The 24,794-nt window shown below is 35.5% G+C and overlaps 1 protein-coding gene across 1 annotated transcript; it reads left to right on the forward strand.

Moving 5' to 3' along the window:
• The first annotated feature begins 1,104 nt into the window (after positions 1-1,104).
• Positions 1,105-19,307, forward strand: LOC126824957 (uncharacterized). The gene is made up of 6 exons (XM_050554420.2): positions 1,105-1,243; positions 7,491-7,648; positions 10,604-10,756; positions 11,568-11,686; positions 12,442-12,620; positions 14,132-19,307. Exons 1-6 carry the CDS (start codon positions 1,137-1,139, stop codon positions 14,256-14,258), a joined length of 843 nt encoding a protein of 280 aa, XP_050410377.1. The 5' UTR covers positions 1,105-1,136; the 3' UTR covers positions 14,259-19,307.
• The last annotated feature ends 5,487 nt before the right edge of the window (positions 19,308-24,794 follow it).

Genomic DNA, 24,794 nt, shown 5'->3' on the forward strand with positions numbered 1-24,794 from the left:
AACCAACCTGCATGAAAAGTGTAAGCAAAAAAAGAAGTTGGACTCTATTCATGATAAAATATTTATAAGATGGGAATTATATGAACTGGGGAAGAAGAAGAGTGTACCGGGACTATTGAGGTGAGTCGTTTAGTGGCTGTGTAGTGGATTATCTATTAATGAAATCGTTATAGAATAAAGTGATCTATTTTGTTGTTTGTTATTTATAAATGCGACCGCTCTAGATCGGCGATAGCCTGTTAACTGACGTGAAGAAAATATACTCATAAACACTCATATTATACTGACTGAATACTTTCTGTGTCCCTAACATTACACAATGTCGTGTGGACGACTTAAACAACGTATTTCTACATCCTGAAATTAAACTAAGTCGTGTGGACGAGTCAACAAATGCCGTGTGGACGACACCACCAACGAGTGTGGGCGACTTAACTAGATTTTTCGCGTGGACGACTTGACTGACTTTCCACACATTCGGCAAACCTCGAAGATTCTACGCATCTAATCTCGGCTGTATGACCATTTCCGACATATTTGAACTATTTTAAAGGTTCCGAATGAAAAATGACCACCCCCATGGAGATTTCTGTGGAGAGTGTATTATATCAACAAACGTCACGTTTGGCATTGGGTTTGGGGAATTACAAGGGAATTTTATCAAACCAGCAGCCTTGAGACACTATCTCTGCTCATTTAGGTATATACACTCTACAAAAGACGCAATTTGGGACTTTTTTGTAAAAGCGACACGTTTTCCTGTTTAAAGTAAACCGGCAGCCGCATCGCAAATGTATGGGCGTAGGTACATATCACTGACTGTCATACAGCCGAGATTAGATGTAGGGTAACGGAATCTGTCGAGTTTTGCCGAGTGGCTTTCCACAGAAATCGTAGCAAAGTCTGGGTGACAAAGACTAAACAACCAGCCTGTGGAATTTTTCTTCAATTCTAGTTTCGTAATAACGATTTTTTCAAAATCGTTATAAAACACGACGTTTATAGATTGTTTTACTACTCTTAAAACAGTTCTTAATCTAATTATTTCATATTCTATTAGATTTTTATTTATTTTTTTTATTTTACGAAAGTTCAACTCTGTGACTAATTCTGTATACAAACCTCAGTTTATCAAAATGGAGGCCAAAACAGAGGTTGTGGTTTATAACTCGGAGAAACCGTCGATACAGACGGCGATCTCTGCTGTTGATTTATCAAAAAAATTGCAGAAAAGCATGCTAAGGTAAGTAATACAACTAACTGTAAAATATAATGACATTATGCCCATGTCTTGAACCGTCTGCATTTTATATTTTATGTCTCGAATTCCAGTACAGACCCGACTGCGCCAGCTTCACTCTACTCTACACATCTACGTATAAGTTACCAGTAGCCTACATACATGTACATGTACTACATGGGTTGGGTTAGGGGTTGCATAATTTGTAAACTTTATATTTTACGGAATAAGGATGATACATAAAATGTGCTATTTGCCCTGTCATTAATATCTAATTCAAGCCTCTAGAGGCTAATCTCTATTTTATAATATTAAACTTTTTTATTTGCATTAGATCTACTTAATACTAGTTACAGCACACACTTCATGTACACACATCAATGTCCATACATAACAAATATAGATTATTTGAAAGTGAATAATAAAATAATAATATAATTAATACTTGAATTAACAATTTTATCGTATCAGATTTATTTTTTTTAAAAAATACCGAAAAACCGTATAACCTGATATATTATTATGTCCCAATATTGATGATAATACATTGCTATATCATTAACATCTCAAGACAAGTGACACTGTAGTGCATGGTATGAAGTCAAAATGGCAATGTGAGAGGTCACATTGGTGCAAGGACTCGTAATTGAGGAACACTTGTTTGGCAAGGTCAAGGTTAGACAGTAATTACAAAAGCTAAATACCAACATATAAACCTACTGATGTGCTTGTTTTTAGCTACGATCAGGTCCCTTTAGTTTCACTTGATAAACTTCAATTTTATTATTAATGCCTGTAACATCTTGAAAATAAGTTAATTTTATACTATTATTACATGTAGGACTTGTTAAACATACGTGCCCCAAAGAGAAACAACTTTGGTTTATCTGCAAATATTGTCAAAAATATAAATTAAATCAAGTGTTGTTTTTATTCAAATTGATGCAGACATTAATAATTATGGTGTATTATTCCTGTGCAACCCATATCGGGTTAGTACTATGATTGGCTGTTGTACAAGACGATCCGCCTTCATGGCGTCAAAGATTTCAAGTTTAAAATGCCGAAGAGTCAGGCTATTATCGCTTCGATTTAAAAAGACATGATTTGTACCTGTGTCAGGTAGGATTATATGCTTAATTGTAGTTGAATGCGGCAGAAATGTTGTGAATAACAGTAATCAATCGTTGTTTGGAAAAAAAATTGTCTGGTTTGCGAAATGAAAGCCCGATTTGATCAGCATTGGGGTTTGCCAGATGGATTTATATAGTACCATCTCATATCTCAAAATACGGAGGGTTGAGAGATGAGGTTTCTTATTATATTTACCCCTGTCACAACTGTCACTGTCTTGTAAATATCAAAAAGTAGATTTTAGAACCCTGCCAGTTACATTTAGAAATGTACATATTATCTTTATTAAACATACATACATGTACATTATGCAAGAGCTAAATCTACCTATTTCAAGTCTTTCATTAGGTCTGAAATGTTATCTAAATTATTAATTAGACATTAATTAACTTATCCAGACCATAATGCACTCTCGATGGCATTGCTAGCCTGCGATGTTTATTGGATTACGTTCCGATTGGCTGTTCGCCTTCCATTCATAATTAAATCAAAAAATGGATAATCGCGACTATGTTGTTTATCCTACCGACTTTATAGGGATGATGATCAAAGCTAGTCCCAATATTCAATCGCTAAATTCCCGGTACAGAGTGGATCAATTTGACTGAAATTTTCAGCAAATTGCCTTTACAATGTAAAGTTATGTCCCTTTATTTTCGGTAAAAATGTCCAACAAGAAAAATTTTGAAATCCCATCACTGCTTTACATTATCTAGTTTTTAACTGTTACAGTGAGAATTGCCAGCTCTTTATCTAATCTCCCATAATGTATCTTTAATATTTTACTTTAACTAACTGGTATGACATTCTATTGTTAGAAATTGAATTCATCAGTAAAAATAGCATTTTAAACATACAGGTACATTATCCAGGTCTTTCTTTAGGATTGAAATTAGTGAAGTGTTATTTAAACTACTAATTAGACACTTACATGTATTAACATGAAAAGACCATAATCGATGCCATCTTATGGATCTTAAGTATCAGTTGGTTGAGGGTGAATCTCCAGCATGATGCCTATTGACATTAGCAACAATAATTTGACATCAAGCGATGATTTTCGGCCCAAGCACCGGTACATGTATTCAAAATTTGACTTCTTAAGATAAATGTATAAATTATCACGATAATACATGTATCTTTTATTGTGATTTGATAAATTGTCACTTTTTATACGTCCACATTCATAATGTGAACGTATTATGCCGTCGCCCCTGTCTGTGTGTGTGTGTGTGTGTGTGTATGTATGTATGTGTGTGTGTGTGTGTGTGTGTGTGTGTGTGTGTGTGTGTGTGTCTGTGGTTCGCCTACAGGGCGCAATTCTTCATGGATTTTCTTCAAACTTGGTATACTTATTCCTTATACCCCAAGGAAGATCCCTATTGTTTTTGGTGCATGCCCGACCCCCCGGGGCAGAGCCACGCCCATTTCTAGTATTTGTTTGTTTGTCGTCTACAGGCCACATTTCTTAACTAATAATCTTGAAACTTTGCATACACATTCTTTGTACCCTAAGGAACATCCCTATCGTTTGGGGTGCATGCCCAACCCCCAGGGGCAGAGCCACGCCCATTTTCTTTTCGTGTGTCTTTGTGTCGCCTACAGGGCGCAATTCTTACTGGATTTTCTTCAAACTTGGTATACTTATTCCTTATACCCCAAGGAAGATCCCTATTGTTTTTGGTGCATGCCCGACCCCCAGGGGCAGAGCCACGCCCATTTCTAGTTATTCTTTAAGTGGCATTTAGCGATCAGGGAACAAATTAACAGAACACAGTTTTTATGGGATACAATCACTAGTTTATTCTAAAAGCACGACGTTTCCACAAGTATTCTCTTATCGTTATCAATCAAGCAAAAAAAAACAAAAAAAAAACGTCATGCTTTTAGAATAAAGACATCGATTGTTTTAAAATAAAAATTGTGTTCTGTTAATGTGAACGAAATGTTATACTGATAGCAGTCCTACAACCCAGTTTTATTTCACAGACCCTCAATGCAAACTGGACCATATCAAACAAAACAGGAATGTGGACGTATATTGCTGCGTTAGCGATGCTCTTGTTTTTTTTTCCCATTATACAGGTACATGTACATGTATATCGCTCAACCCTAAAAAAACATACTTGTAGCTATTGTATGAAGAACAAGCCTATCTTCTTATAGTTTTATAGGCCTACAACTTTTTCATAATAACACAACTTTATGGATTTACTACTTCTTTGTTTATTACATGCAACATTTCAATACTCTTACTGGTACATTGTATCTTTATCAAGCAATAATCAATAATGAATAAATTTTTGTTTAAAATTTTAGTACCGGTATTGAGAATCATATCAAGTGTAATTTATATTCAATGATTTTGTTCTCATGTACCTGACTGTACAAGAATTTCCCTTGTGTAATAATTGTCATGTTTATTTTTCTTATTGTTAGATTATTTTAGAGTAGAAGGTGTGCAATCATTTATTAATTCATTTTTCTAAAGATAGGCCTAAAGTCTGGATAATGTTGCTACTCATAGATAAACTGTGGTCAATGATCCGTGAAGAATCTGCCCTGGTTTACTTTATTGATTATTAATAGATATACTATTCAATAAATTCCAAAAGGGACATGAAATAAATAAAAAAATAGGTGAAGAATATCTGTTGTCAATAGAATACCCAGAATAAATAGATATGTTGATAGATGTAGTAAAAAGTATAGTTATTATTCAAATTTCTATATGATATTCTCTTTGTGTGAATATTTTATTTTAAATATATTCATGAGTAACTTGATCACTTGTTCTATGGAGAAAAAATATGTATAATGTAGACTACACGTAGGACTATGCTTTGGTACCATACTTAAAGATACATTATGTAAGACAAGAGCTGAATTTTTTCTGGCTTCACATGTTATAAGAATTATTATTTAAACATTTATTGTCATGACAAGCCCAATATCAACTCTCTAGCTCTGATTTTAAAGAAAAATGTGGGTTAGAATTAGAAATGAAATGAAATGGGGTTTAACGTCCTACTGTTCTGCTCCTATACTGGGCTAATGAAGACGGGCATACGCCATACAGTGTGCTATGAGGGAAATTTTGCCCGGACAGCGGCACTATCGCCTACTCTTATATCGATTTCCAACTGCCAAGGGATCTTTTACGTGCATTCCAATGTATACACGGGACCTCGGTTTTTCGTCTCATCCGAAGGACTAGACAGCTGTCCTTGTTCGGCCCTCCGTTCTGCACCGCTGACAAGGGGAAACCACGTCGGTTAGAATTAGAGTGTCACGGCCGTTTAGATGTTGAACAAGGAACTAGATAATCCAATCTGATTAAAACACATACAGATTACTTAAAGATTACATACAGATCCTATTTCGTTTCCTTTTATATATTTCAAAATTTAGTTTTACTTATCTTTACTATACTAGGATCTGGAAGAGTTGTTATAACCTGCATTCTGGATGATCTCGAGGAATTAGCTAATGAAACGGTCTGTCACGGCGAGTTTTTGGCGTGAGGTGCATAGAACTGTGGGTAACATACTAGAAACATAAGTGCTGATTGTTACTCAAATGTCTGACATCATGGAGTCAAAAGCCATTCGTATGACCTCTGACACGACCTTCCACTAGTATAACTGATCAGATCTTCATGATGTAGTAGAGGCCATCGAAAGTATAAAAAAAAGAAACAAATTATAGATCTGTATTTTAATTAGATTGGTGTTTTGCCATAAGTATGTGTTATGGTAGATTACAATTGTTACACTTTCGCTACAGTTTATACTATATAGTCTACGTCTACCTACATGTATATTCTGCCACAACCATGTTATGCAGCAGATCCTAGAAAATATAATTGTTAATTTGGGTTTTTTTTGGCTCAACTCCTCTGGTACATATACATTTGTAGGCTGCCCCTCACAGCCAGAAAGCCAGAATTGGAATAAAAAAAGTTTAACTTAAATGAATGTTCTCAATTGACAATCTTAAAGGGGTTTTAAAACAGGTCCAGTGCATATGCACAGTCAGTCAGCAGCCCTATAGCTTTTATTCACCTACAGTACATGTATAGTCGAGCTCATGATATTCTCTATGCATCAACCAATACAGCTCCAAAAACATCTAATATTAATGATTCTGAATTACACTTACATTTTGATTGCTAATTTTGGAAAATTACATCAGGTATATTTTTCTCTGCCATTCTTGCTGTAATAGTTAAAAAAATAAATAATACAAAATGAATATATTGAAAATTTATTTTGAGCAATTAAGCTGTCAATGGTTTTAGTTTTGACAAGATGTGTACAATTGATCGTAACCACCGAACTGGACATTGGAGCCTTAGTCTCGCTTCTCCATTTTAAAATTAAATCTTTAAATGGTCAAACCGTTCTACTCTACTTAAAATCAGAACCAAGCGATGGCATCAAGAGTTGATTAATAGTCTTGTCATGTTAATAAATGTCTAATAAATGATTTATATAAAATTTAAGGCCCAAAGACGGCCTGCAATGGGCAGATTAGCTCTTATACATGTATAATGCCTATTTAATAAATTTTCCAGGCCATACCCATTGCAGAGATTTAAAAGGATTTGAACGACCGCAAGATTTAAAAAATGAACTATAAAATGAACAAGCAAGGCTTAGTCTCGATTGTCAAGTACCATTGCTACGATAATAACACCCCTCCCCCCAAATACATGTAACATGACTATTTCTTCAGTGATGACAGATGAGCGTGACTAAAGCAGGACACACACTGATTCGAATTGGAAACAGGAACCACATACTACCGATCAAAAAACTATGTGAAACAAATAACGCCACCCCCATGCAATAAAATCAAAGAAGAATCACAACATGTTCAAAATGATGGCGTTGTTGTATGGTTTTTTTTAACATATTTTTAGGTTGAAGGGAGAATTTATTGTTTGTTTATATATTTTTAGTTTGAAGGGAGAGTTCATTGGTGGTGTATATATTGTTAGGTTGAAGGGAGGGTTTATTGTTTGTTTATTACATGCAGGTTGAAATGAGAGTTTATTGTTTATATATATTTTCAGGTTGAAGGGAGAGTTTATTGTTTGTTTATATATTTTCAGGTTGAAGGGAGAGTTTATGTCTGAAGATGGTAAAGGTGTAGCGTATCCCAAATTAAAGACTAGTCCATTATTTAAAGAATATAAAGAAGATGCCTGTTTATTACAAACAATAGATTTAAACACTTTATCAGAAGATGAAAAAATACCATTTTTTATAAGTATCCTTTTAAAAAACTTTTACTCACATCATTTGATTGGATCATACATTTGTCGTTTATTGTGTATATTGAGTCGTGTGTTTGGGTTTGTCTTATGTTTATGTGTGGTGCACTATAATTTGATGAGGTGGGGTGGGGTGGTAGGGGATCTGATGGTCTAATTTGTACACTTTAGATTGTAAGGTCTGTCATTGAGTCAAGCAGTATGGTTTCAGTTCCCCGCTTGTTTGTGACAAGGACTAGGGTTGCCTGTCCAACTCCAGATCCTGCAGTTTCCTCCCAAAACCTACCGGTAAGACCCATATGCGCAAGCTTATTATTGAAGTATAATTGAACCATGTGTTAGGCCTGAAATGACCTAGTTTGTGTTGAGTGGATGGTAAATGCCATTTCTATCTCTCTGATTGAAATGTCTGTGTATAGTTTTATGTCTTGTCCGTGTGATTGTTTATGTGTTGTGCAGACTGGAAGTCGCGTGTTTGATCCCAGAAGTGGTGCAGACTGGAGGGCCTGACAAGGACAACCGTCTAGTCGTTTCGATTAGATGAAAAACCGAGTCCCGTGTACACAGTGGCGTGCACGTAAAAGATCCCTTGGCAGTTAGAATCCGAGATAGGAGAAGGCCATAGTTGGAGCCTAACAGGATAATGTTAAACCCCTTTTCATTTCAGCCTAGAAAGTTCATCAGGATTTTCCGACGTGGTTTCCTCTTGGTGCAGAACGGAGGGCCTGACAAGGACAGCTGTCTTGTCCTTCAGATGAGACGGAAAAACGACGTTCTGTGTATACATAGGAATGCACGAAAAAGATCCTTTGGCAGTTGGAATTCTATATAAGAGTAGGCGATAGTGCCACTGCCAGGGCAAAATTTCCCTCATAGCATACTGTATGGCATATGCCCGTCTTCATTAGCCCAGTATAGGAGCAGAACAGTAGGAAGTTAAACCACATTTCATTTCATTTTATTTCATTTTATTTCCTTCTTCACATTCTAAGAATAGAGTCATTAACTCAGTTGGAGCAGATTGATTTCCTTCTTCTTATTCTAAGAATAGAGTGAAATAGATGGCTTCGATCTGATGAACATGTGTATATAGCGTAATAATCTCTATACAGCAGTTTGTTGATGTTATCTGTCAATTGGTGCAGAGAAGAATACTGATTGATTGATTTGATAAACAAATCTTGATATTGATCTCTGATGTAGATATAAACTAGGTATGGTAATATAAGATTAGTAATTATAAACAGCAACTGCACTCATTAAAACACAGAATATACAATACGTTATTACAAATCACACACTCAGATATCAGAATAAATGGTGTTTTTTTGTTTTACGTACAGCGTAAAGGTTATGGATGGATCGCACTAATTACCTTTTACCAATCAGCCATTAAGTCATTAAATATTGATAGAAATAATAAGTCTATTTTCTTATTGGTTTGTCTGATGGTAGCCATGCTTATTCTATATGTTCAGTGTATTTTACTATGTAGGAGTAAGGATGTGGGGTGGGATGGTAACTTGTTATAGAGGGCACTTATTTACAAATTTATATGCTTTGATACCGACCAGTGAAATCTTGTTTAAATGTCGTGTGTAGGCCAATATAAAATAGTCATTATACCTTTGTGCTGTTATTTTATGTTCACAGATTACACTGTAAATTGGGTATCATTTAATCTTGTGTATTTAGCCCTCTGAAATCTGGTCAAATATACACAACCTGATTGATTATTGATGTGTAATGTTTAACAGTCGTTGGGAAGTGAAATACTTGTAAATTGGATAGCCATTATCGAAATTGAACAGTCAGCTTTAAGCCGCGTTTACACAATACAAAAAATCCATACAACTGTCAGATGCAACATATTGGACGTCCGTTTACACAATATAATAGTTTTATCCGTTGTATGGCCACATTTGTTCCTTTTTAGTAATTAAATAAAATGGTAGCAATAGACCTCAAGGCGACCCCTCTCATCCCCGTCATCGTTTACTTTTGACGCCGCAGGTTCCAGAAAGTCCAAGCTTCCGATACACAGTTATTAGATTTTCTAATTCAGTCGTGGATAGGTTTAGATCCATTTTAGAGGAAGTCAAAATACATGTCCTCGAAGCGACAGAAGGCGACATTATTTTTATCCTTGTTAGCGAATGTTATTTTCTTTCAATGCTTAATGAATCAAACTATGAAAGATGGACTTCTGTTTTGTCTCCTTACTGATCAATACGCGTTGAATTCGTGTGTCAACAAATTGGTGAATACATGTAGTATCTTAATTGTTGGCCACTTCTGGTCTAATTGTTAAAATAGTGTTAGTTGATGTCTGTACCATGTGTTACATGTGTAATGCACATCGTGTGTACATGTAGTTGATGTATGTGTCATGTGTACCTACATGTATGTATTTTATGCTCTCTATAAATGCATATTAACTTAAACCTGTAGAAAGGATCGTTCAAGTAGCAATAAATCATGAGGAGATAGATAAGAGAATCTGTTTATTAACTATATAACATTAAAGATATAATATTTCGATATTAATATGTACCATGTACCAGCACCACTCTACAAAGTCGACATACAGTTATAAAACTTCATTTCTTGTGCAAGTCTTCAAATTATATGTGCTTTTGTCAAGGGGGTTGGGTGGTAAATGGTTTAATGCATGCATGTTAGATCATTAATTAAAGTGGCAAGGTATCGATTTACCATTTGTACAATCTTGAAATAAAATTGACGAATGTTAGTCCTGAAATGGCTTAGTTTGTGTAGAGTGGATGCTACACCCAATGTTAACCTACATCCATACACGTACATGTACCTACATGTATTTGTCTATGGGTTTTTTTTATACGCCCACAATTAATTTTGAGTGTATCTTTTTTCCCTGAATATGAGAAAGATGAAACGTTGATAGAATTTATTCAACCATAACTTTATACAAGATATTTATAACGCTCTGACTATACATAGTCTAGCTGAACAGAAGGAATTACCAGATTCAGTTTTAAAAATGTATCAGTTCTGGAGGACGGCAGCGTATAATATTGGTGGCCATGTTTATACGTTAGATGACATTGAACATGGTATACTACGAGGTAAGTAGAGATATAATTTGGTAATGATTATAGCTGACCTGGGAATATTCATTTTAAATGTATGACAAAATGTCAGGCGCTGTTTGTTTAACCTGTCATTTTGAATTTTTGTGTCGGCCATGTAATATGAATTTATAAAAACCCTGAATAAAGACAAACCAGTACCAAACACAATAAAAGGCATCAGAGGCATTGTGCCAAGAATTTGTGTCTGACATTATCTGTAAAGTTAGCAGAAAATATAGTAAATGATTTATGGACTATAAATGTTTCACGACTATAAAACATTGTAGAATGGATAAACCTTTTAACAAAATTACAAAATCTGTCTTCTACGTGTTTTTGTTTTTTCAATAGATTTTCATGTACGTAGTTGATCTTAAACACGAAGTGACTGTAATTTCTCCTTAATATTTGAGTATGTCAGTAGGAAAATGACTTGTTTCTGTTAACTACTTGTATATGATAAAATCTTTAGGAGACATATTTTTATACTGCATCCACTTGGCTCAATTCGTCCAAAAATTTCAACAGAGAACTGGAAATCTCTGCCCCGGGGGTCATGCGTTTAGTTATTATTGCAAATATGTGATTGAAGTACATGTATTGACGGGTAATTATAATCTTTCCTATACATTATTCTATGTATTACAGGTAATCATTATATTCTATTACAGGTAATCATTATATTTATTACAGGTAATCATTATATTCTATTACAGGTAATCATTATGTTCTATTACAGGTAATCATTATATTTATCACAGGTAATCATTATATTTATCCCAGGTAATCATTATATTTATTACAGGTAATCGTTCTCATCCTGCCAGTAATCAACCACTATTCAGTGAGAAAGATCCCAGATTAAAATTTGCTGTGAAGAAAGTTGATCCTAGAATCCATTTTGCCCTAGTCTGTGGAGCCAAGGTAAGAATTCAGTATTTACTACTCTTTTAGATGAGTCACATTTATTGTGATAATAATTTGTGAAATGGGGTTTACCATCTTACTGTTCTACACCAACAGGTGTGCTGTGATGGAAATTTTGATCTGACTGTGGCATTACGATCTACTTTATTTTTCATCACATATGAATGACTAGACCCTTTACTTGCCAGGGTCTCTGTTCTGCACTTGACTAGGGTCATTGGGGGTTGGACAGCTGAATGGTTGTATCACAATGTCTGTCATTGTCAACTGGCGTGGTTTCGATTTCCCTATTGTATGTAACAAGGGGTAGGGTCGCCTGGCCAACCTTGTGGGTTTTCTCCGGGTCCTCCGGTTCTCTCCCAATGCTAAAGATCCCTACGCACAAACAAATTATTCAGATAAAATTAAACCATATGTTAGTCTCTCTCTCTCGTACCAGACTTAGTATTTTTTTCAACCAACACTGGGATCGATTTCAGGACCTCTTGAGTTATTGAACCAGGCCTTAATCTCACTAAACCACAGTATGTGTGGTTTGTGAGAAGTATTGTTTACAAAATGTCTACTGCTACACCATAGAGTACATCATGAAAATATGTTAGTCCCAAAATGATCTAGTTGTGTTCCGTGGATGTTAAACCCCATTACTCTGACACAAAACTCAATCATGCCTTCTTAACACTGTGATGAATACAAATTTATGTGAGGAGTCTGATTTTGTGGTTACAAATTTTGTATTTCTTGTGTTCCAGTCATGTCCAGCTATAAATGTGTACTCCCCAGCGAATAAAGACCATGCATTAGATGAGGCCACGAGAAATTTTTGTCGTCAAGAGGTCTCCATGTTTACTGAATCAGATGAAATTTGGTTGTCAAAGATATTTCAGTGGTATCGTCAAGATTTTGGTGAAACAGACACAGATGTGATTCGGTAAGTCATTTGTTTTCATCTGTTTAAAAGAGCATCCAACTTCAACAGTGGCTGATCCAGAGGGATGTGGGGGGGCGGGGGGGTCAACCCCACTGCTCATCTACTTAAAATAAAATTATGAGAAAAGTGTCACGGTCATGTGCTTTATCCTTTATCATCAGATGGTGGGATGGGATGGGCATTCAAAGCACGGAATAATGGTATTGTCATATGTGTTATCACAATTACTGCTTTTGCATCAATGAAATTGAATCACAATGTGGTCCTATTAATTCATAATACAAACTATGCCTATGCAATTTTAAAACGATGATGGCTTCTTGCATTGTCAAATGTCCTTAACAGGAACCTGACAAACCCCCTCCTACAAAAATTCTAGGATCCGCCCCTGTTCAAGCTGTATGAAAAAATGTCTGACCTCTAGGGGTTCAGTGATTTATAGTTTTGAAGCAAAATTTTGCTAAGATGTATAATATGACTATTATAGTATTTATGAAAAAATTGGATTAACTCTTTGATTTAGTCATGAAAATTACAATGATAGTAACAACTAAGAATTATCCCAGCTCCAAACATTTCTGTTCCGAAATCCCTTGTGAAAAACATAATTAGTGATTAGACCTCACCAGTTTGATTTCTTTTCTTTGTGGGCTTTATAAATAAATAGATACATGTTTGAATCTCATAAAAATTTGAAAAATCTTAGAAATTAAAGACAGCACAACCAAGGACTTTTGGTTTTTTATTTTTAGATAAGTCTTTTTCATGAAGAAATAAGAACAAGTCTTCTTACATTTTTTTATCAAAGAACCGAAAATCAAATGGGTTTGACCTCACTCTGGAACTTGCATCACATTAGAATTTTTGTGCTTATACATTATAATAATTATGGTCTTATACTGAAGCCATTCATATGCTTCCTTATGTTAGGAGCGGGGTGAGTTGGCTGAATGGGTTAACACCTGTGATTTAGCTCATAAGGTCTGTCACTGAGTCAGTTAGTGTGGTTTTGATTCCCTGATTATATTTGACAAGGAGTAGGGTTGCCTGACAAACCTCATTGGTTTTCTCCCGGTCTTCCGGTTTTCTTCCACTGCTGAAAACCTCTGAAATGACCTAGTTTGTGTCATATGGACCTTAAACCCATCTCTCTCTCTCTCTCTCTCTCTCTCTCTCTCTCTCTCTTTGACCATGCTCGATTGACAGTCCGGAACATACAGAATTCTAATATAGGTGCGTGGAATTCAGTCCTGTCACATTCCTGTCAACTCTTACAACGGAGGTGGTGTGAGTAGAATCGTGACATAATTAAACACAACAAATAAGTTTCGGCTGTCGCAGTTAGTCGATGTATTTTCTAATGCAGACAACACATGCATTGTAGTCCGAAATCCAACTTTTAACTCGATTATCACTATTTTTGGGATTTAGAGAATTCAATTCCAAACGTTCGACTGTGTGTTCCTTTTGTGTTATTATTGGTTTTTAACTATTTAAATATTTTCTTTCAGATGGACAATACCATATTTAGACGCAAATCAACAAGACAGAGCTAATCTTCTGCTCTTAAAGTTAGAAAAAATAGGTCAAGTTGACATCAAATATAATGAATACGATTGGTCATTGAATAAATCATGATACAAGCCAGATGATTGGTTGATTTTAAATATTGTAACCGCTACATAGTCGTTTAAGCGTAACAGCATGTATTTGGTAATTGACTCCGTTCATGCATTTATAAATTATATAATTTACTATTAATTTCATATTAATTTCATTATAATTATTATCCACATGTAATATTTAAACATTTTATTGAAAGATATGTATCTTTGACAGCCAAGATCTTAAATATGTAACCCATCGTTTAAAAACAACCTGAAACTACTGGTAAAACTGTCTTTGTGGCCAAAAATATGTGGATCAAATGTGATACTTCCAAGACATCCATAAATTATTTTAAAGGGCATATAGCTCTGTTCCTTGAAACCTAGTGATGCAGGACAGAGGACCTGATTAGGACAACTGTCCAGTCATCCGGATGGAATTAAAAAAAACATGGTCCCGTGTACCTAAAAGAGCCGTTGGCAATTGGAATTCGATAGAAGAGTAGGCCGTAGCGCTGCTGTCTGGGCAAAATTACCCTCACAGCACACTATATATCGCATATGCCCTTTTTGATTAGCCCAGTTGGAGCAGAACAGTAGGACGTTAAACCCCATTTTATTTCTCTGAAACCTTAAATTTTGAATATTATAGATAATATTGGATTAGAGCTACATGCCCTTTAAGTTACTGGTTTCGAATCCCCGGTTGTACGTGTCAAGGAGTAGGGTCGCCTGTCCAACCTCATGGGTTTTCTCCAGGTCCTCCGGTTTCCTCCCACTGCTAAAGACCCCTACGCGCAAGCGAATTATGTAAATAAAATTAAACCATATGTTAGTCCCGAAATGACCTAGTTTGTGTCGAGTGGATGTTAAACCCCATTTCTCTCTCTCTCTCTCTCCCTTTAAGTTACTCTTGCCGTGAGACGATGAATGCTTTAAAATTGTTTCTGATTCTATGAATGTTTACGCATTCTAGGAATCGTGAATTATTACTTAAAGATGCATTATGTACATGTAGGAATTTGATAAAGAGCTGACCCTAGTCACAATTATCTCGGTCAAATTACTTTATTCTGAGTGAAGTTATGACTGTTTGAAACTTTGTCAAAAATAGCGTACTCTCGATTGTTATTTCTACGATAATAAACAAAGTCTTGGTTTTCCATTTTTTTCTCTAACCAATTAAATGGCACCGGTGGTCTAATCCAATGTTCTAGAGAGTTGATTATAGGCTTGTCATGTGAATAAATGTCTAATTAATAATTAATATAAGAGACCTTCAGCATGTACATAATACGTCTTTAAAGCTACAATTTCATATTTTTAAGTTATATTTTTAAAATTTATTAAAATAAAGCCTTAAAATAGATGGTATCCATACACAGTCCTACCGTGTTAAAGAATAATCCTATTAATCCTATAATTCACTATTGCCAGCTGAGAAATTGGCAAAAATATCATTTTCAACTTCAAATTCAAACATTTGAACATAGCTATTCCATGGAGGGAATAGGAAAACAAGGGAGGTAATTGTGTTATTTCCTATGTCAATGATTTTTAAGGGTGGGAAATAATGCCCATGATTTTATAATAGTGAGTTGATAACCTATTGATCAAAAGACATAGAAATAATTATGAAAATATGAAATTCTCGCTTTAAGTGGATTTGAGTCTGGAAACGACTTAGTTGTGTTGAGTGTTATCTTTTTCACTTGCATATTTTTATACACCCACATTGAAATGTGATCGTATATTGACGTCACCGCCATCCGTCGGTCCGGCATCCACAAGCAAGGCTAAAAGAAATCTTGTGGCCACTGTACAGGGTAAAGATACTATCTGATAGATTTTAAATTTATACACAGTGTTTACGATCTTAAGGCGAGGAAACCTATTGATTTTCAACAATTTCCGATAATTACTGCCAGAGTTATGGCCCTTGAATACTTGAGAAATCTTGTGGATGCGCAAGAGGCTAAAGGTAATATAATTTTATACACAGTGTTTAAGGTCATGAGACAAAATATTGTGATGTAATGGTTTTCATTACTGACAAAAAACCCCCTTGTTGACTGTCTGGACAACTTAGCTGCTGTGGGTGTATGATTCGTTGCTTGGCAACCTATCTTTTCCTCAAACCTCAACTGCACGATATAGAAGTATGTAGAACTATAAGTACATAAAAGACTGAGTTAGAATATATTCAGAGTTTTAGACTGTGCTATGTGAAACTTTTCTATGCAAATTATTTCTGTAGTAGTTGATATAAGCTGTAAATATTTTTATAATATGTTTTTAGCTAGACAGTGTCCTGATATCATTTAATAACCATACTTCAATCTGATTGTATTTATTATAATCCATCCTTCCAGTTCAGTGATAAAATATTGGATATGTGGACCACAGCTGATTACATGTTTCTAGCACATATTTAATCTGATTGTTAAATGTGGCTATATGTTGCATGTGCTGTAATCCATTCATCCTATGAAAGACCAGTTCAGTGTTAAAATACTGGATGGGTAGGCCACAGTTGACTCAGCTGGGTTACATGTTTCTAGCTGGCATCCCAATATCAATGCCATCTGCACATATTTGATAACTGATTGGTAAATATAGTTATATAGTGTATATGTATTTCATTCTATTAAAGGCCAGTTCAGTGATAAAAATATTTTATGAGAAACCACAAGTCATTCAGCTTGTTATGTTTTAAGTTGAGTACTTTGTGAAAATTCTGTATGATTGTGTTGTATTGCCTTTCTCTGTTCTTCCATAAATACCGCAACATTTAACACACATTAGAGAAGTTACTATTTTTAAATTATTTTCATATTGTTGTATATAAAATCAATCAAAGTAGTTTTCGATCTTGACATTCGATTGACATTTACACCAGAATCAGTGACTATATCATGGAGAAATTAATTGATATTGACAAGATTTGAAGCAATTATTAATAGAGAGAGGCACTCTGCAGATTCCCAGTGCAAGTTTTACCTCATTATTACTTCTGTTTGATTTTATTTTATAACTAATGTCCATTCATACTTCTGTTTAATTGAATATTATAGTATTTAAAGTGTTATATTTTAATGAGCACATAAGTCGTGCACTACAATAATGTACAATATTGATAATAATATTCATATAATTATAAGGATGTGTTTTTCTTGTGAGTGGCCCTTTTCTCAATTTATTCTGCATAAATTAGATTTAGTAAAATAGTTATTAACAGTGAATGTGTTTGTTAGAGGAATGACTGTTGACGAGATGAAGTATGTTATAGTGACTAGGGCTTCATTAAACTACTGTTGTAGTGGTCTGCATCCACGTTATTGATACTGGGTGTGACTGATACACCAGCACTCCATTGTCACTAGGGCTTTATTAAACTACTGTTGTAGTGGTCTTCATCCACGTTATTGATACTGGGTGTGACTGCTACAGCAGTACTCCATTGTCACTAGGGCTTTATTAAACTACTGTTGTAGTGGTCTGCATCCACGTTATTGATACTGGGTGTGACTGCTACAGCAGTACTCCATTGTCACTAGGGCTTTATTAAACTACTGTTGTAGTGGTCTGCATCCAAGTTATTGGTATAATGTAGACTAGGTGAAGGGAACCATGACACTTAACTTATGGTATATCCATAAAGGTATTTGCTTGCACGGGTATTGATTCATTAATTCACTTGTTTAGAGAAGTCAATAGCAATGAGAGGAACCTGGAGAAACCCACAAGGTTAGGCAGGTGACCCTTCTCCATTGTCACGTACAAGCATAGAATATTTATACATGTATTTGCTTGTGCACATATTGATCGGATAATTTAGTTATGTGCAGGGGTCTTCAGTAGAACCTGGAGAAAGCTTACTAGGTTAGGCGTACAAGCAATAATTCTCCTTATTACCTAAAAACGTGGACGTATAGTTAGGCACTAGTGTAATTACTTTAATAAAAATAAAAATACAGCTGGTTCGTTGTTTTTATGACAAATGTTAATTCTAATCTTGTTAGCATCCATTTATATTATTATCGCAAGTGGCTTATACTGTTTTTGTTAAAAATTGTCTGTGATCTGTTGCCATTCCTTGGATATTTTATACAAAAGGACATTTTGATGTCTGTTCAACACTGCTCAACATAGTTTTTACAGTGTTTCCCAGTTATAGAAAATCATGTTAAAGGAGAACTCCATATCCAGTGTGCTAATTTATTAAAGAGGTAACTATCTGCATAAAATAGAAAAAAACTGCAACAGATGGAGTTGTCCTTTAAAATAAGATTATTATTAAGTTTAATAGTGCTGAAGTTTTTATATGTTTTTCACTTTATGAAATAATGTTTTATGGTGTTTTTGTTTTGAAATCGGCATTTGAAATGCATCCAACAAGCGTTTTCCTTCGTTAGATTTTAAAGGGGCATTACCACCATAACCATAAAAATAAATGTAATTTTGAATATGGTATTCAGTAAAACACATGGAGGAGTGTTCATTAAACTACTAAAACAATTGTGTAAAATTTGTAAAAAGGAAATTAAAACGCCTGTATCTCAGCAATCGGAAATTAAAACATCTGTATCTCCGCAATGGCTTGACAAGATCTGTCTCATACATGTATGTTGCATACAATATAATTTGTAATTTATATCGCGGATGTAACTTTATTGTCAAACCACTTCAAATTGTAGTGATGCCTCTTTAAACTTGGTGAGATGTAGATCTTTGATTAATGTATTTTATAAAATTTCTCAATTCTATTTCTAATTGAGGAAAGGAAGTTATTGTACATACATGTACACAGCCAGGTTTAATGAAGTGATTTGTTGAATGATAAAGTTGATTGAATGAATAAAACAAATTAGGTTATATATTGCTATGGTTATCAATCTTTAAAATAATATACATTACCATGGTTACCACCAGTCTTTGTTATATATTGCTATGGTTACCAACCTTTATAATGTTATATATTGCTGTGGTTACCAGACTCTATAATGTTATATATTGCCTTGGTTATCAATCTTTTTAACACTCGAATTGCTTTAATCATCCATTAAATAAAACATTGTGTTTCTGACATTTGTTGTCTTTAACTATCACCTGTAACAGATTCTGTGAAATATCCTCTGTTGTCAATGCCATAAAAAGACCTGTGTTCCTCATCCACAGCTTTGACACTTGCTGAGGCCATGTGATGCTTGTTTGCTAACCAGGGGGTCCTGTGGACATTTTAAATGTTTCTTGATGTTGGAATTTGACTCAAGAGTAAGTCGCGGTCTGGGCAAAATTTCCCTCATCGAATATTGCTTGATGTATGCCTGGGCTAAACAATACTTTGTTAAAAACCATTTCAGTTTTAAGTACATTTTTAACAGGGTGACGTCATTAAAACATACGTAAGGGAGATAACCAGTCTGTGCTTTCTGGAGGCAGACCACCGTTATATTTCCCTATCTCGATGCCCAGTTCTATTTATAGCAATTCTCTCTCCTGTCTCTTTTCTCCTCTTTTGCATGCCCATTTTTGTTGATTTTTTGGTCTATAATTGACGAAGAGGGTTTGAATTAACATTTACCGCCAGGTTTTGGTAAATATTCATGATTTGGAGGCGGAAGGATAACGGGGTTATCAGGTTGGCTACGGTGATATGTACGGCAACTAGTTACATGTTTTTAGTATGCTTCTGCAAGTTTGTGTATCTCCAAATTTTGGTGGTCAACTTCATACAAATTTTAGTGCAAAGACATGACCATTTGTTCCTCTGTCTGTAGTGAAAAGCATTCAGCCAAACGAAAATTTGAAAATTATCCACCCTTTTCCACGTTCTCACTACGTGCTGGTTATCTCTGTTACAGCCACCTCACCTCCTGGAGGTTCCGTGTTCGATCCCTGCTTTGACCGAGAAAGTTCATCGGGATTTTCTGGCGTGGTTCTTCCTTGTCAGTGGTGCAGAACCGAGGGCCTTACAAGGGACAATGTATAGCCGTTCGCATGGAACGAGCAGCCGCGGTACCGTGCACACATTGTCCAGGCCAAATTTCCCTCATAGTACACTGTATGGCATATGTCCGTCTTCAGTAGCCATGTCGGGGGGTTGGATGGCTGAATGGTTAGCACGTGCGCGCTGTATCATAAAGTCTGTCATTGAGTCAACTGGCGAGGTTTCGAATCCTTGTACGTGACAAGGACAAGAAATAGGGTTGCCTGTCCAATCTCGTGGGCTTTCTCCGGGTCTTCCGGTTTCCCCCAACTGCTAAAGACCCCTACGCGCAAGAAAATTATGGAAATAAAATTGAACCATATGTTAGTCTCGAAATGACTTAGTTTATGTCGAGTGGACGTTAAACCCCATTTCTTTCTCTCTCTCAGTAGCCATGTCGGTACAGAACAGTAGGACGTTAACCGCCATTTTATTTCTACTTAGCTGTGTATAATGTAGTTCAGCTCTGAACGTAGGTCTCATTACACTCGTCCTGTACGTTCAGGAATCGTCCTATTGAATCCTTGTCGAAAAAAATTCACTTCCCAATAAATTTTACTGGGCAACTTTTTACTGCTAAACGGTCGTGTGTCACTCCCTGTGAACGCCTGAACAATGTAAATGAACACCTTAGTGAGAAAATAAGACTTTGTTTACCTCGGTAGAACCAGTATGAGCGACACAACACGTCGCACACTGTTTAATAAAATTGATACGAAAAAAGTCAATTTAAAGGAAAAGAAGTGATGTCTCCGGTCTAAGTAGACATAAACATCATTATTAAATATATAACCATAATAAACACCATAATTACCTTAAATAGCATTCACCTAAAACAATATAGGGAACACCCTTAGGGTATACAGAATAGGTATGCAAAGTTTCGAAAGGGTCTAACAAGAATTGCGGCATGTAGGCAACACACAAACAGACACACAAATTGGGCGGGATTCTCTGCCAGGGGGTCTAGCGTGCACAAAAATAATGGAGATCATCCTTAGGGTATACGGAATAAGTATGAAAAGTATTCAAAACGATCCTTTAAGAATTGCGGCCTGTAGGCGACACACAAACAGAAAATGGGCTTGGCTGTACCCCTGGGGGTTGGCATGCAACACTAAGGAATAAGTATGCCACACTAAGGAATAAGTATGCAAAGTTTCAAGATGGTCCGTTAAGATATGCGGCCTGAAAACGACAACCAAACATTAAAAAATTGGGCGTGGCTCTACCCCTGGGTGTCGGGCATGCATTAATTAGCCTGTAGACGAGTAACAGGGATCATCCTTAGGCTATAAAGAATACGTATGCAAAGTTTCAAGGCAATCCATTAAGAATTGCAGAGGCGACGGCAATAAACGTCAACATTATGAATGTAGACGTATAAAAATAAAATGACAAAATATTGTACAGCAAACGTAAACAAACACTTAAAGAATTTTTGAATAACGAGTTTAATCAACATGAGAATACACTAGTTAGTACCAACGGTAAACAATATATTGAAAACATTTTGAATTGTATTGAGGAGGTGAAAACTAAATTGAACAATGAGAAGGAAACTACGTGCTCAAATGAGAGAGAGAGAAAGAGAGAGAGAGAGAGATAGAGAGATCATTTAGGGTCTAACATATGGTTTAATTTTATTTCAATAATTCGCTTGCGCGTAGGGGTCTTTAGCAGTGGAAGGAAATGGGAGGACCCGGAGAAAACCCACGAGGTTGGTGTTTAAATAGCATTTAGTAATTAAACACATTAATAGTGCACGTGTTGCAGGAAAAAAAAACGTAGAAAAAACTTGACGTAATGACAGGCCTTATGATACAGCGCCCAAGAAGAAGCAAATACAAAATGTTTCCTCGGAATAGAAACAAGAAAGAAAATAAACACTGTTATTCAACAACTGACTTATGACAATAACGAAATGATTTCCACCTGTAATAAAAATACAGTTTGGAATTTATAAATTGTATGAAAAACTGTATTCACAAACCAGTAAATCAATACAAACACAAAATATTTTAGTAATGAATAATAATAAACACCCAGTAAATGATATATTTGAACACATGTTTGAATGTCAAACTGCTCTCAAATCATTCAAACACGACAAACCGCCAGGTAATAACAGGCTTAATGTTGGATTTTACAGAAAGCACTGGTCAATGGTAAGGATCAATGTACCAAATTCTTGACTTCGAAGATGGAAAATTACCTATTCTTGGTAATAAAACTAATTCCAAAATCCGTAAAAAAATAAAACTCAACCGACTAATTGGAGACCAATTAGCTTAATTAATGCAGACGTGAAAATCTTAATGAAATCCATGATATCCATAAGATTAAAACCGTTCCAAACCAACCTTATGTATCCACACCAAACAGGCCCAGTACCTGGTAGGCCCATATAGTCCAGTCAATCTGGGGTTAGACCCAAAACAAATTGCAACAGAATTAATTTCACTAGGATGCTTTTCAATATAGTCCCCTAAACAACATCCCAAAAATTTTCCAAAATATTTTGGGTGGAAATGGGTCAAATTGCGTAATATGCTAATTAGCATAATTTTATATTTCAAAAATTGACTTAATGCTATAACTTGGCTATTAAATGTTCAAATTTGGTGGAAATTGTTTCTAAAGCCATGTTTGCGTGGCCTGGGAAGCAAATAAACACATTTAGAATATAATCACTTTATTACATAATGCACAATATGCAAATTAACAGCCGCCATTAGTGAAAAACTTATATTTCCCCCTAAATCTGAAACTCTTTTACTTAGCTCCATGAAACCAGTATCTACGCTCATAATTTCAGGGTCAAGGGTACCGATAAACACTAGGAGAACATCACAGTGGTATTGCATAATATAGAATATGCAAATTAGACGCCTCGGCCATGACTGAAAAATACACTATTAGTCCAAACTCAAAGTATTTGCAATAACCTGAAAGATCAAGTTCCAACGCCCATTTTATTACTTTCAAAGAAAGTAATAAAAGTATCTGTACCTCATTATGGAGAATATTTGACTGATTGCATTAGTACCAGAGCACTTTTGGCATGGGGTGGGGAGGGGGTGGTCATATAGCCCTGATGAAAACAAACAAATATCAAAATTTTATCATCAGAATTGTTTCGGAGGTGCTACATCTATGTCCTTTGAAGTCTCCACAAGTATGTCAGTGCAGTCCAGTGAATGTTTTTTTTATAAGTGGACCAATCAGTGCCACACCTAGTTTAACAGTTACACCTGAACAGTCACAGGAACTCTTTAGGTATTAAGAAACCCTCGACGTTTTTCATCACCATTATATGTAATCATTATAAAAACATAACTGTAAATCTTATTGTCAGTGATTTTATTTATTTTTAATATAGTTTATTAATTGATGAATGCACACTATAATGTATCTATACATTAATCATTATCAAAACATTATAACATAGCTGTTAATTTTATTTCACAGTTAATCATAAATAAGCACAATTGAAAATTGAGCACAATGTTTATAATAAAATGAACAGTAAATTTGCAAAAGTCCTTGCTAATGGTGCTGTTGTCTGGTAATGCGAGAAACGCGGACATGGTAAATGCAAAACCACAGTAAAGATCCAGAGGGAAGAGGTCAGCCAGTCAGAAAAAGTGAACAAACTGATGCTGGTGACCCAGTACGTCAAATGATTTTTGGGGTGAAAAATAACATAAAGAGTAAATCCACTGGAACTCAAGAGATTGCAGAACCAATTGTCACTGCTGCAGTCTCAAAACTACCAGAAAGAACCGTTTCCCGTCTTCCACCTATTAGACACCTCAAACGTACTATAAGATGTTTCAAGACTACTATCAGGAAAGCTGGTACCTCTACCACCAACTCAACAGGCCATGAAAATACCGGACCAATACAAAGAATATTTTAATGGGGAATCTTTCCTTCTGTCTGGCAGTGGTACAAACAATCCAGGTGGAATTTTACTGTATTCAACAGTGACCAACCTGAGGGTCCCGACCTCAACCGATCATCGGTTTGCTGATGAAACCACTAAAGTTGCACCTGAAATATTTTACCAGATTTACACCATACATGCTCCTATCGACAACCACATAGTTCCACGTGTTGGTGCTCTACTTAAAAACAAGACTGGGGATACCAATTTCCGGGTGTATTCCCAGTTGCTAGTATTAAAGTCAGATTTTCGTCTGTTGTCTGCTATTAATGACTTTGAGATTACTAAAAAAGAGAGCTTTTCCTGAAACTGAGATATACCGTAAATTGCAGACGTAGGGACCTCATCAACGTTAGCAAACAGACAATGAATCCAATCTTGACTTCAGAATGATACCTGATAGTCGTAACCGTAGGAATATGTGTACAATTGAACTATGGTCCCGCTTCCAAGAACGAACAACAATATAAATGGGTGGCACAGATGATTTCAGACTCTTGTCTACGATATCACCCTGACCCTTCTTGTATGCTGATTGAAATTGGTCATCAAGATTGTTAATAACAAAATGTTGTTTTAGTCTCGTGGATATAACTTTCTCAATTAATTTTGATATGTATGACAGATTA

This window comes from Patella vulgata, chromosome 6, assembly GCF_932274485.2.
Source record: "Patella vulgata chromosome 6, xgPatVulg1.2, whole genome shotgun sequence".
In the NCBI taxonomy this organism is placed as follows: Eukaryota; Metazoa; Mollusca; class Gastropoda; family Patellidae; genus Patella; species Patella vulgata.